The following is a 13,311-nucleotide window of genomic DNA, read 5'->3' as shown; positions in this document are numbered from 1 at the left end:
GCTGCCAAGTTTGGTAAAAGGGCAGACAACCTGGCGCCCAATCGACAGGTCACGGACCAGCTACACGTGTCACGCGCATGCTCGCAGTGTTCGACCTTGGGATCGTTTCTTCCTTGCTTCACAAGGTTGCTTGTCGCGATAGGACAGTGGTACTTTCGCCCTGCCTTTGCTAAATTACGCAAAAGTAAACAGAGTGTACTGTATTACTATTGTGATAGTCTGCATACGCACGTATTTTACGTATACGTCGGTCAATGGAGACAGATTTCCCTAGCAGCTGATTCTTAAGGTTAATAAATTTCTCCCTGAAACTGGAGAAACTATACTGTAATTCCTTTTGAAAAGAGAGAGAGTTTTGTTTATTTATTTATTTATCGTTCGTAAAGTGAAACGAGTCCACCATCTGAGAAATATATTTTTCAAAATATTAACCGACTTCACTGAAGTGAATAAGAGGCAAACGGCCAGCAGATAAAACACATGGAGATAGGCGTAGTCCGGGCTTTCCATTTCTAATGGTGATGCATGCCTCGTTAAATCCAACAAAAGGTCATTCAGATCCCACTTCGAATGGTCATTCAACTGTAGGCCTCATCTTCGTATTATCTTGGTGCTGAAAAGGGAACTCAAAACTCCAATCATTCAAGGAATTATCTTGTGAAATTAATAGTAATCTTTAATATCTAGTATACACTTTTTAATTTTTACTTTTATGGGCATTCACTTGAAAACTAGTTCCCATCTCACACTTGTTAAGGTCTCATTCAGCTTTCCTATCCATAACAATGAAGCTATTGGTATTTTCAAACGTAACCTTGACAAGGAAAATGTTTACATATGTCCCCAAGGCTGTTAAATAATGGTTTTCTGTTGAGTAGTAATGCCATTCATTTTGCCTTAAGAGATTTTTCCAACATCGCAGGGGATTTCTCTGAAAATATCTTTTCGTTGAAGCCATTTAGCCTTAGAAATTAGTAGTTTTTTATGCTTAATACTGTGTTATGAGTACAGTCTTGTAATCATGCAGGAAGACAATGATTTAAGACAATTTCACAAGAAAGAACTAAAGTGTTAAGATATATAAAGATAAAAGTATTTATGAGTAGCCCACAAGAATAATTGTAGAATTTTTGTTCATACTTTTGTCTATAATATAATTTAAAATAATAGTAGAATTTTTTTAATGGTTTTTGATAATAGTAGAAATTTGAACAGTTCGTTTATCCAATATGTATAGTTTCCTTTCCTTACGTACTCACGTTTTCTAAGTTATGAAGATCGTACAAATATAAACGGGAGGGGCGTGATAGCTCTGTGGTAGAGCGTTCACCTCTGGTGCGTGGGATTCCTGGTTCGATTCAACTCGCGCCAAGTAAATTTTGTGGTGGACAAACACCATGTTGGTGTTTTTTCTTGGAGTTCTCCCGTTTCTTCCAACTTTATTCATTCCACCATTGCATTCATTTTTCATCATCACCGTCTCCTTTAGCCTAGCCAGCATTACCGTGGGACGTAAAACCGACAGATTTAATTTAATTTTCATTTCATTTCAAGATACTAAAAATTCATTACATTTACAGTTGATCCCATATCAATGCTTATAATATTTCGAGCCTAATAATCAAGCACAATATGTCGTACCACTATAAAGTACGCATTTTCGTTAGTGTCGTAAACAGTGTTAAATTCAATTTCTTTCTTTCTCGAAGGGTATTGTCGATGACTACTTCCGTATGTACTTTTAGATGGGTAAGAGCCGCTTTGGCTAAGTGGTAGAGCGTTCACCTCTGGTGCATGAGGTCCGTGGTTCGATCCCAGCTCGCGCCAAGTGGACCTTGTGATGGACAAACACCGTATGCGTGGGTTTCCTCGAGATCCTTCCGTTTTCTTCCACTGTTCATTCCACCATTGCATTCATTTCTCATTATCACTGTCTCCTTTAGCCTAGCTGGCATAATCGTGGGACGTAAAACTGAAAGTTCTTCATAGAGGATAGATTATGTCAAGTTATTTTCGATTATAACAATAATTACGTACGTGTAATCATGCATCACACAAGGAAAATTTCTGTCAGCGTCTGTGTTTAGTTTTGAAGCAAGATGGATGTCACTTTTGTAGAGTAAACAGAGGCTTGAGTCATTCCACGGAGGGCTTTCCCATGATGTAGGAGAATTTCGAGGGAAAATATTTGATTCCTTACTGCACTTATTTTGTAAAGTAAGGGTTGTACTGAATTCCGTTGCTAAGAATATTGCTGAGGAGGTCAATCATCAACATAATCCCGACGAAGTTTAATCGTTTGTACTGCGTTTAGCTGAAGCTGAAGGTCATACAGGTGGCTTAAGTCTCAAATAGTTTTGTTTTCTGCCGGAAGTAAGTTTTTCCGGCTCTGCATTGGCTTGTCTTTACATTTCATTTGGACAGGACAGCGTTTGTTGTTGGTTATCGAAGCGTGTGCTCCCGATTCACCTGTGTGCTTCAGCCACATGGGTCGGAAGTGTCGTACCGGGTGGAGTCCCGATCACTCACAATTTATTTGTAGGAATGGTAGAGATTTCAGGTGGCTGCTATGTAGAAAGGTCACGGCTTGAAAAGTAATACTTTCAGTTTAAAGATAATTTCCAAATACAACAATCAGATTAATAATGAGAGATTATATTGTTTTGAATGTCTTCTAACTTTCAGAAAATGTCTCATTAGTGTATAACGTAGTAATAACCACGGGTAACGTAACAGTAATGATAACCGTAACCCGAGTTTTCTCGTGGCTATATGGTTGCTGTATTGTCTTCTGAACGGAAGATCCTAGGTCGATTCTCGATGTGCACATACGTAGTTCGCCTCCTATGTTAAGCTGTACATTTACGTTAAACTCCAAGTCAATCAGCGATAACCGTTAGTGTCTGGAAAAACTGCAGACACTAACTGTTCTAAAGCACTGAATGTTGTGTGCTTAGAACATGTATAAACAATGCCAATATTTTGATAGTATTTGTCGGGGTCAGGCGCTCATCTCTTGTATAAGAGGTCCTTGATTGGATCCCAGGACGTTTGAGTTTATGGTGAATAACATCGTGTCCTTGTGTTTTATCTGGGTTTTCCTAATCTCTTTTTTTAAATACTGTTCGTACAGTTTCAGTATTGTTCATTCTCGGCGTGGGATGAGAATGTGAACGTGACTTTAAAAAAAAAAAAAAAAAAGTGATCCCGAGTCAAAAAGACGAAGTGCCGAGGTGCTGGCAACGAAATGTCCATCCAGAAGGAACTGTTTTGAAGAATTTTAGTAATTTGTACTTTGATCTGATTTTTCCGGATTTATTCTAATTATTTTTGAGACAGTGTTTGTATATTATTATTATTATTATTATTATTATTATTATTATTATTATTATTATTATTATTATTATTATTATTATTATTATTATTATTATTATTATTAAAGCAAAGTTTTGAGTTGTTGTGTGGTACTATGTTGAGTTACTGTTTCATATTTGGTACTGTAAAACGGTTTAGTGTTAATTTGGAAGAATATTCATTTAAAATGTCTTTTTTTATTTATTTGTAGGTCTGCCCTTCAAACCCTTCATAAAGTGAGCTCAAAAGCCCGAGAGCAGAATTACTTCTTAGGTGGCCTAACGCACGACTGGGTCGGTTACTATGAGCAACGCATTGACTCGGATCGCTCTTGTCTCAATGAATGGCATGCCATGGATAGCTTGGAGTCGAGGAGACCTCCCTCACCCGACTCCCTACGAACCAAGTAAGTCTTGAATACTTAACTACGTCAACACAGTCAGCTTTCTTTGTAAATATCCCAAAAAGTAACTTACATTAAAAAGTCAAGATGGTGTCAGTAATGTTGGATATTCAAATAACAAGTATGGGCGATTAATGTTCAGGATATTTGAACCATCTTGTTAGGCAGTTGAAAAATGAAATTTGGTAGTTATATTCATTGTAAGTTAATAAAGAGTTAATAAAATGGCTTCTGTTAGTGTTTATTATGTTAGTGAATGTTAAAGGATAATAATGAGGTAATTGTTGTGTAAAGCATAAATCCACAGACCTATATGAGTTGTCCCTGCAGCTTACAATTGTTTTCGAAAGTACTGACCCTCAGATTAGAAAAACAGAACTAGCTAAGAGAGCAGACTGGATTTACAACTGGGTATAACATAATACTTCAGATTCAAGTGGCGAAAGAATTCATAGGAAAGTTGAACGAGTATCAGTTAATCTTACTAGGGATGACGCCAAAGTTGAACTTTGAATCTGGGGATAACCTATATATTTCCTAGAAGGGTTTGTCGAGTAAGTTCCAAAACAGGTTTCAATTTCTTACCCGGAAGTGACCCCACCCCTTCACGGTTAGAAATACCTAAAACAGCTTGACCTGTTCTGTACTATACATCAAAGTGATCAGCATGACTAGTAGATTAAGAATATAATATGCATCACTCAATTATATCCTATATTAATGAATGCAACCAAAAAAACATGATTATTTCACTATAAATAACCTATATTAGTTGGACGTACAAAGTTGAGAAAAGCATATCCCTATTATCCAATCAATAGTAAGTCATTTTGTATTACAACTAATGTGACCTCTTGTTGGAACTTGGCTTTAGTTTTTGGCTGTGTGTGAGAGTTATGCAATCCAAACGTCACGGTCCTGGCAAGATAGTGGTGCCAGGACTTGGGCTTTGTTTTTAATGTGTGAGGGCCACGTAACTCACAATGTCTCACGATCACCCTACGACGTGATAGTGAGGTTCACTAATATGGGATATTTATAGTGAAATAATCATTTTTTTGAATTTATTATCTTGATATAGGATATAATTGGGTAGTAGATATATTTTTAAGCTACTAGTCATGTAGATCACTGATATATAGGACATAACAGGTCAAGTTGTTCTATATACAGTATTTCCAATCGTGAAGGAGTGGAGTCACTTCCAGGCAAGGAATTGAAACCTGTTTTAGAACTTGCTCGTCAAACCCTTTCAGGAAATATCTAGGTTATCCCCAGATTCAAGGTTCAACTTTGGAGTCGTCCCTAGTTAGTGTTGTTGGTTCGTTAATAACAAAACAGTGTTTGATTCGATGAAGACGTGGGCGATTATTAACGTTCTTAAATCACATATAGATGCCATCTATATGCAGACGAGTGCGAATATCCAACTACTTGCCATTACAAAGATTATAAGAATAGGGATGGGTGTACGGCAGAGTGATAGGATTTCTTCCAGGCTTTTTCCAAGCGTTCCGATCTCCCAGCCGTGAGAACAAAAGGATGACAAATATAATGGGGAATATCTGACTAATCTTCGTTTCCTTCATGACATAATTCTCTTTCTAAATAATATTGCATAATTGCAAGACATGGTGGATGACTTAATTTGAAGCGAAAGAGAGTCGAGTTGAAAATAAATATGGAAATTTTGGGACTAGAAGAGTATAAAATGCTGGTTCTAAAAATGTACGAGGTCTGCATTACAGCCGAAATATAAAATTCAGCAATTGATACTATTAGAGAGGATTTAAAATAATCTTTGTTGTCTGACTTGTTAGGTAACTTCCCCTCCCCTAAAGAGCAAATTTTTGACAGACCTCTGTTGTCGTTAACCAGCTGTTTATAGTTTCAAAATAAACGGTCAACAAATATTTTAATCGTTTAGGAAATAAGTACTACTCGGAACGTCTCATATATTGTGCAATAAATATGTTGATCCCCCCTCGTCCCCCACAATATTTATAAAAGATCAAAATGTAAATTAACACTCATATTCTATAACTATTTGTATTTTGTTCACTGATTCAGTTTTAATAGAACTTTAAGGTCGAGATATATTACAGAATTCAACAGAAGTCGAGAAGACTCTCAAATCGATCATGTACAGTTGTGGGTAAAAGTATATCCTACTTGTGCCAATTTGAATCTAGATGCAATTTTTAGTGAAGTATAGAGAAGCATTTCTACGTAGAAGAAAGCTTTATTCAAAGCAATTCACATATATATTACCACTGATTGTAGTTTTAAATATTTGTGAACCATTGTGTTTGTGTAAGAAACGAAATATGCAATTCATGTTTTATGTTTCTCCTCAAAATTTTCCCGACCCATTTTATCTGGTTTGGATACAGTTGCTTGGACATTTCTGTAAGAAGCTTTGTATGTAAAGTAGTGTGTGCATTAACTATGTGTTATTTGTGATTGGTCTACAGATTATGTTATCTTTTTATCCACCGCCACTTACGTAAATATTTTTCTTTCCAGACCTCGAGAACGTGAGGAAACAGAGCGCATTATTCGTTGTAAATTAAAGGAGATAATGATGTCTGTAGACCTGGATGAAGTGACCTCGAAATACATCCGAAGCAGGTTGGAGGAAGATCTGGACATGGACCTCGGAGAGTTCAAACCTTTCATTGACCAGGAGATGCTGACCATTCTCGGACAAATGGATGCAGCCACAGAGATCTTTGATCACGTCTATCTTGGGTCCGAGTGGAACGCATCCAATTTGGAGGAGCTGCAAAATAATGGGTAAGAAAATCATTGACAGGCAAATTAGATTTTCTATTCAAAGTAGTGTTAATTGATAGCATAGTACTTTTACTTCGTTAATTTTATTTATTTATTTATTTTAAGGTTTACAGTCTGACATTTTCTGTGTTTATGAGTATAATAAGAATAATAATGGGCATATTTTCCTTTTTAAATAGTTAAAAATTATAAAAGTATTAATTAAAACAGAAAATAATTATGAGAATCACACGGAATATTTAGTTTCAGATATTCTTAAGTACAGAAACTGGAAACCCTCATTCGTGAATTACTGTTTTTGTAAATCTATAAAGAAACCAAAAGAACGGTCAGAATTAGGTTCTAGCTTTAATATGTTTCGTATTTTTATACACATTATTTTTGTTTGAAAGGAGAAATTTGATTCTTGAACCAGAGTGAGCGTTACTTCTCAGTGCATTGTTGCCTCTGATATAGAAAACATATACATCTGGCTTCCACTTACAAGATCGATAAGGAAAACAATTTTAGAATAGGGAAAAGTAAACTTAACAGTTCCAATATATTCGTTTTCCGATTCCATCATTATGTTGGGTCTGAGTTTTATGAGGCATCTGCAATGACTTCTTTTATTGTATCAGTCTCGTCTTGCAGTTTCCCTATCTTGTTCTCCTTTCCACCTCTTTTGGCACTTGGTTCTGCCATCTGTTTCTTGGTGTTTACTCGTGTTGCCTTTTTTTCCTGTTTAGAATGTTCTTAGTTAACCATTGTTCGTTTATTGCTTCATGGCCATCTTACTGTTGCCTAAATATTTCTACATTTTCTTGGAAACCATATGTATATCTGGTTATGTTATTTCTAATTTGATGTTTCGTTGTATGTTCAAGGATTTTTTTTAAGAATCTCATCTCATCTATGTTGTGTAGTAGCATGTATACAGGGAGTTACGAAAATATGTCAGAATATTTTGGGATCAGATTCCTAACATCAAAATAAGAAAAAAAAAAAGTTAATATGAACCTTGTGCTCAAAAGTGGATGGTTTCGGAGTTATTTGGTACCGAAAACGTGAAACAAAGTGAACTTTAAAAGTTCATAGCTCCACTACTATGTGACCTATCGTAGTCGGATCAAGACATCACTGAGGAATTGGTATGTGAATTATCCAAATATCCGTGTTTAAGAATGCTCTAGTATTTACTCATTAAGTTTTATAGAGAGGTAGGTGGAGAGTGATTAAGTACTCCCAAATAGCCTCTCAAAAAATGATAGTACAAATACTGGAGATTCTGAAAAATGAATATTTGGATAGTTCACATATTAGTTCTTCAGTAATATTTTTTACCCGACTACGATCGGTCCTATAGTAGTGCAACTATTTACTTGTAAAGTGCGTTTTTTCATGTTTTCAGTACCCTGTAACTACGAAACTGTGCACTTCCAACCAGAGGTCCACATGAACTTTTTTCTTATTGTGGTGTGAAGAATCTATACCCAAAAGATTGTGACAAATATTTGTAACACCCTATATATTCCTATGTTTGTTCTTATTCCATGTTAACTTTGGTTGTCTTTGTCCTTCGGTGTAGTTCCTTAGTAATTCTTAAAATACTGATTTTTAAATGGCAGGATATTATTAGCACAAAATGACAACCCATTGATAGCTTTTTGTCTTTACAATATTGAACCTGTGGGTTCCTTAGGTCGTAGTATTAGCACGACTATGTTGATAGTTGATTTCTTGATTTTTTTTCCTTTTCCCCAATAAAAATCTTTGATTATTTAATCATCTTACTCCTGAAAATTTCCTGCACTTCGAAACTTTCGGCTCCACTTCCAAAGCCTTGATCATGAAGGATAAAAGTAGGGGTAAAAGAGATCGAAACATGAAGGAAATATAAAGAAATAGGTTCATCGGGGAAGAACAGTAGAAATATATCTTGTGACCTGCTCTTTCCCCTTCTCTTTTCGGACGGGAGCTCATGTGGTTCAGATTCCACGTTAATCAGTAGATTCCGTTTCATATAGCCTCGCTGCTGAAAAGGACCTTACACTCAATATCAACCCTTCTCTTTCCTGGTGAATCTACTCTTTTATATTTCCTTCGTGTTTTTATTTATTTTACTCCTATTTTTCATCCTGTGTGAGCAAGGCTCCAGAAGATAGCCGAAAGCTTGGAAGTGCAAGGAATTTTCAATAATTAAAATTTAGAGTAAATAAGGTGGGTGTTAAGTTCCTAAATGTGTTATGTTAGCATATTGTCTGAAGTTGATTTGTTAAGTTATTGCATTTCAATTCATTGTTCATACTTCTGATCGACGATCTTCGATTTCATAGTATTGACGTCGTACGTAAGAACGTTGGAATACTTTGTGCTTGAACTGACTCCAATATCTTGAAATGTATTTATTTATCTATTTATTGATGACTTCTTTTGATGGTTAAGTTAAGTCTGCAATCTTTTCCAAGCATTACCCACCCATACAACCATGAGCTTCTACCAAAGTGTGTGTTGGTATTTAATATTCTAATGAGATAATTTTTGAGCAATAATTCCACTCCTATTTTAACTTTTGTTTACAAGAAAGGAAGTAACTGATTCTTTTAATTTGGCAGCTGTGGATATATTAGGCGACCAAAATCTAGGCTCTGTGAGATTGTGGTGGACAGCATCGTTTCTGTGGGTTTTCCCATTTCCTCCTGTATTCTCATTCCGCCACTTTATCCCTCTTCTTTAGCCTAAAGGTCATATCTGTGAGACGTAAAAATATAAATTTACTAGCGCCAATTAGCCGCTTCGCTGGAGATAAATTAATAACATGTTCCGTTAGTCAGTCACTTTCTACTATTACTGAAGTGCTTTCTGGTATTAGTCGTTTTCGATATATATACACAGTGGCAGATCCAGGATATGATCAAGGGAGGGGCTAAACCATAGTTTGCCGCTTTATCCAGTGTAAAACAGGATTGAAGTCCATTTTATCCAGTGTATACGTGATAGCCCCCCCTTGAATCCGCCCTTATATATATATATATCTCCTCCCTCCCCTTCCCAAATTGCAGGACTGAATTTAGATTTAAACGGCGTCAGAAGTGTTACTGTTCACTCAGCGACCCCGAAAACTATGGATTCGACACATTTTCGATCATTTATATATATATATATATATATATATATATATATATATATATATATATTAGATATATATATATATATATATATATATATATATATATATATATATATTAGATATAGCTATAGATATAGATAGATAAATACATCCCTCAATCGTAGTCACTTTCATTTCTATGTATTATATATATCTCCACACCTCCCCTGAGTTGCACCATCAAAGTGAAATGATAAAGACCACCCCAGGCCCGAACCTCATCTATGTTGAAAACTTGATCGAGATCGATAAGATTATTCAAAAGGTTCCCAAACATTGTCACTTTCATTTTTATATATATAGATTTCATTTCATTTCATGTAGGTGGCCAAGAGAAATACCCTATTTCTGTTGTCAGATGTTGTACTTCAGTAGTACATTTAAGATTTTCGTTATGTCTTAAACTTGGGTGGAAGGAATTCGAAGATCTCTCTCTTAGACTGATTGAAGTACCGTGAGAAGATATACATTAATGTTTGACAGTTCTCTTGAATGTGCATAATGTAGATTTTGTACTTTAAGCTTTGAATACAGAAAGATGTGCGATAATAAACAGTTTGCTCTTCTGTTTCAGCGTTGGCCATATTTTGAACGTAACGAGGGAGATCGATAACTTCTTCCCTGGTATGTTCGACTATCTCAACGTCCGTGTTTATGATGATGAGAAAACAGATCTCCTCAAACATTGGGACAACACATATCGATATATTAACAGGGCAAAGTAAGTAGAATGCAATTCTACCAAGGGTTTTGTAAGATTATTTTTAAAAGTTAGTTTTGCTAATGTTGTAAAGATAAGTGAGATTTTAAAATACATGGACAAAGTACAAATAAAAAAAGATTAGTGCAACGATGGTAAAATGGAAAGGAGAAAAAAGAAAAATAATGAAAATGTATCGAGAAAGCTTTTGTGTATGTTTAATTCAAGGTTTCTAAACATATTGAATTGCATAAAAGCGTAACAATTCAATTATGTAATTATCATGGTACCTGGTGAAAATGAAAAACTAAAGGGTCATATTTTTCCTCAAGGTTTTACAGTTCAATATACGAGGGAGGATCCAAAAGATACCGGATTGAAAGAGCGCCGCCGTTTCTAGGCGTAGTAGAGTTCTCCTGCTAGGTGGGTCTAGTAGAGACCTTCCGAGATCAGTTGACCAAGCGGCGTCTGCGTAGGAGGTTAACGTTTGATCGTATTATTGTTTTTCTCAACTGTTCTCGTTTGTCGCCTGCGAAATCGTTATGGCAGATTCAAAGGAACAAAGAGTGTGTTTGAAATTTTGCTTCCTACTTAGAAAATCGGAAACGAAAACTTACCAAATGCCTTAACATGCTTTTAAGAAGGATACTATGAAACGCACATAATTTTTTGAGTGGTTTGGACGCTTTTAAGTGTGGTGAGATGAGTGTTGAAAATCGTTCTCGTTCTGGGTGCTCTTCATCATTTCGAAACGATGGAAACATCGAATAAATCTGCCAAAAAATTAACGAGGATCGTCGTTTCATGATCGATGATATTTCAAAACGGACAGGAATGAGTTGAAGGTTTTGCAAATGAGACGTGTTGCCGCTAAGTTTGTTTCTCGCCTGTTCACACAGGATCAAAAAACATTCGTCTGAATTTGAGCCAGAACTTTAAAAATCAGATTGAAAGTAATCCACACTTTTTGACAAACGTAATGTCACTTTCCGAGAATTAAACAAAATCTAAAAGGAAAGTGTTTTGGTGGTGTTCACAGAGCGCACTGGACGATATAAAAGTTGAAGAGTTCCAGAATGGCTTCAAACAGTGGAAAAGAAGACTGGAGAAATGAATCGCATATAATGGACAGTACTTTGAAGGAGACTGAAAGATTTTTTTTTAAAAAAAACTTAATATATTATTTTTTTTAAAGTCCGGTTTCTTTCGGGTCCTCCCTCGTATTATGTAAATAAGAATATTTAAAAATCTCACACGTTAAAACATATTCACAAGCACAAAATTGCGAACGATTTTGAGGCACATTCACATACTCCTCAGCGCATACAAAAATAATCGTGTTGCTACATAATAAAAGACATAACGAAAGAAATTCTGTGTTTGTCCATCCTATAGAATACAAGTGGTGGGATAAGTTTGGAGTTCAATAGACAGATTCGGTATTCTTCCTAGTTTATGAGTAATGAAGAATCCTTTGTATGTTCTTTTACATAAGATTACAAATAACAAGACACTCTTATCAACGATCCTGAACTAACGTAATTCATAATGCGCTGCGAATAATAAACTGGTGATATACATTTTTTTTTCATCTGTAACACTTTTACACATATATTATCATCAACATTAAGAACTGTGTATTCGCGTGTTCTCCTCTAGCGTTCCTTTGTCCTGCGTTTGTCCTTAACTATTTAATAGTATACATATTTATTTTAAATTACTTCTTACAGCGCAATTGAAATTCTTCAGGAGGGACTTGTCAAACTTAGTACTTGAAGTAGGCCAAATAGTCATTAGTGTACAATAGTACGGGCTGGAAAGAAAGTCCATTTTCATAATTAATTATGTATTTAAAAAGTGAGTAAATACTCAAAGTAGTTCTTCAAAAGTAGAAGGAGTATAAAGAAATACGGGTAGTAGGTGGATACATTATCGTTTATTTCCCAACACTTGATATTTTTGCCCGCAACTAGCTTTTGGATGTCTGGAGACATGCTCCTCGCACTAGTGATTTTCAGAACAGAGGTTAGATGAATATTAACCTAGGTCTCGCAGCGGACTTGTTCATTTTCACAAGTGAGAAAGCATGGGCAGGTCTGCGTTGATGTTACTCGAAGACTCACTAATATGCTGAACAGCACGCCACTTTGCTGAGCATAAAAGATCATTACAATTTATATATTTTACATATAAAGTCATCTCAATTTTATAAATAATATTTATTATTTTCTCGGAATGATCCGAGGACCACCATATGCAGCCATCGAGTTCGATATGCGTGCTTTAGATGGTCAGGACTTTTTCTGGCTAACTTCCTTAATATTCATATCAGTTTTATTTTGCTTGTATGCGTCTAAACTAATATTCATGTATAGTACACACCAACTTCGGCACGTTGTATTCTCTAAATATAAACATAAAAAAGCAAAACATATTATTCGTTATCGGATTGTCTGCGCTGGCAAATGAGAAACGATGCATCTGAATTGAGCGATTGATTTTTGGGTGCTTTTTCTACCAATTAGAATGAAAGAGCAGGTTCACGTCCCAGTGATAATCTCTTTCTAATTCAGCATCTAAAACCTTCAAACAGGATGTAAATGTAAGAGATTTTGAATTTGTATATATATCTTTATTTATTTGTAATTTTCAAGATAGACTTGCTGTTGATTCAGATTTTTACTTCGTGATTTACCAGGCATTTTATTTTGGTAACGGTAGAAACAGTTCATTGTCCCGTGCTTTGATGACGAGGTTCGAAATCATTCAAGGGAGCACAAGTAAAGGGCTTGGTGCATACTGGTCTTCGTGTGTTCTCATTATCCACTCTTCATCAGTGGACTCTGTCGATTGCATTGAATTTCAGTGTGAAGAAATTCAAGCAACCAAATGTAGTGGCGGGTTCTGTGA

General features: G+C 35.6%; 1 protein-coding gene across 2 annotated transcripts in view; it reads left to right on the top strand.

The window, feature by feature from the left end:
- ssh (Protein phosphatase Slingshot) overlaps nucleotides 1-13,311 on the top strand; it is a 334,909-nt gene that overhangs the window by 306,912 nt on the left and 14,686 nt on the right. For both annotated transcript variants that reach the window (XM_081770478.1, XM_081770477.1), the window contains exons 6-8: nucleotides 3,566-3,760; nucleotides 6,284-6,553; nucleotides 10,276-10,422. In XM_081770478.1, the coding sequence (XP_081626604.1) occupies nucleotides 3,566-3,760; nucleotides 6,284-6,553; nucleotides 10,276-10,422 (612 nt within the window). The remainder of the gene's footprint in view (nucleotides 1-3,565; nucleotides 3,761-6,283; nucleotides 6,554-10,275; nucleotides 10,423-13,311) is intronic.

This window comes from Thermobia domestica, chromosome 9 (assembly GCF_964235325.1).
Source record: "Thermobia domestica chromosome 9, izTheDome1.hap1.1, whole genome shotgun sequence".
Lineage (NCBI taxonomy): Eukaryota > Metazoa > Arthropoda > Insecta > Zygentoma > Lepismatidae > Thermobia > Thermobia domestica.
The sequence above is the reverse complement of the archived record's forward strand: the minus strand, read 5'-3'. Positions and strand labels throughout refer to the sequence as shown.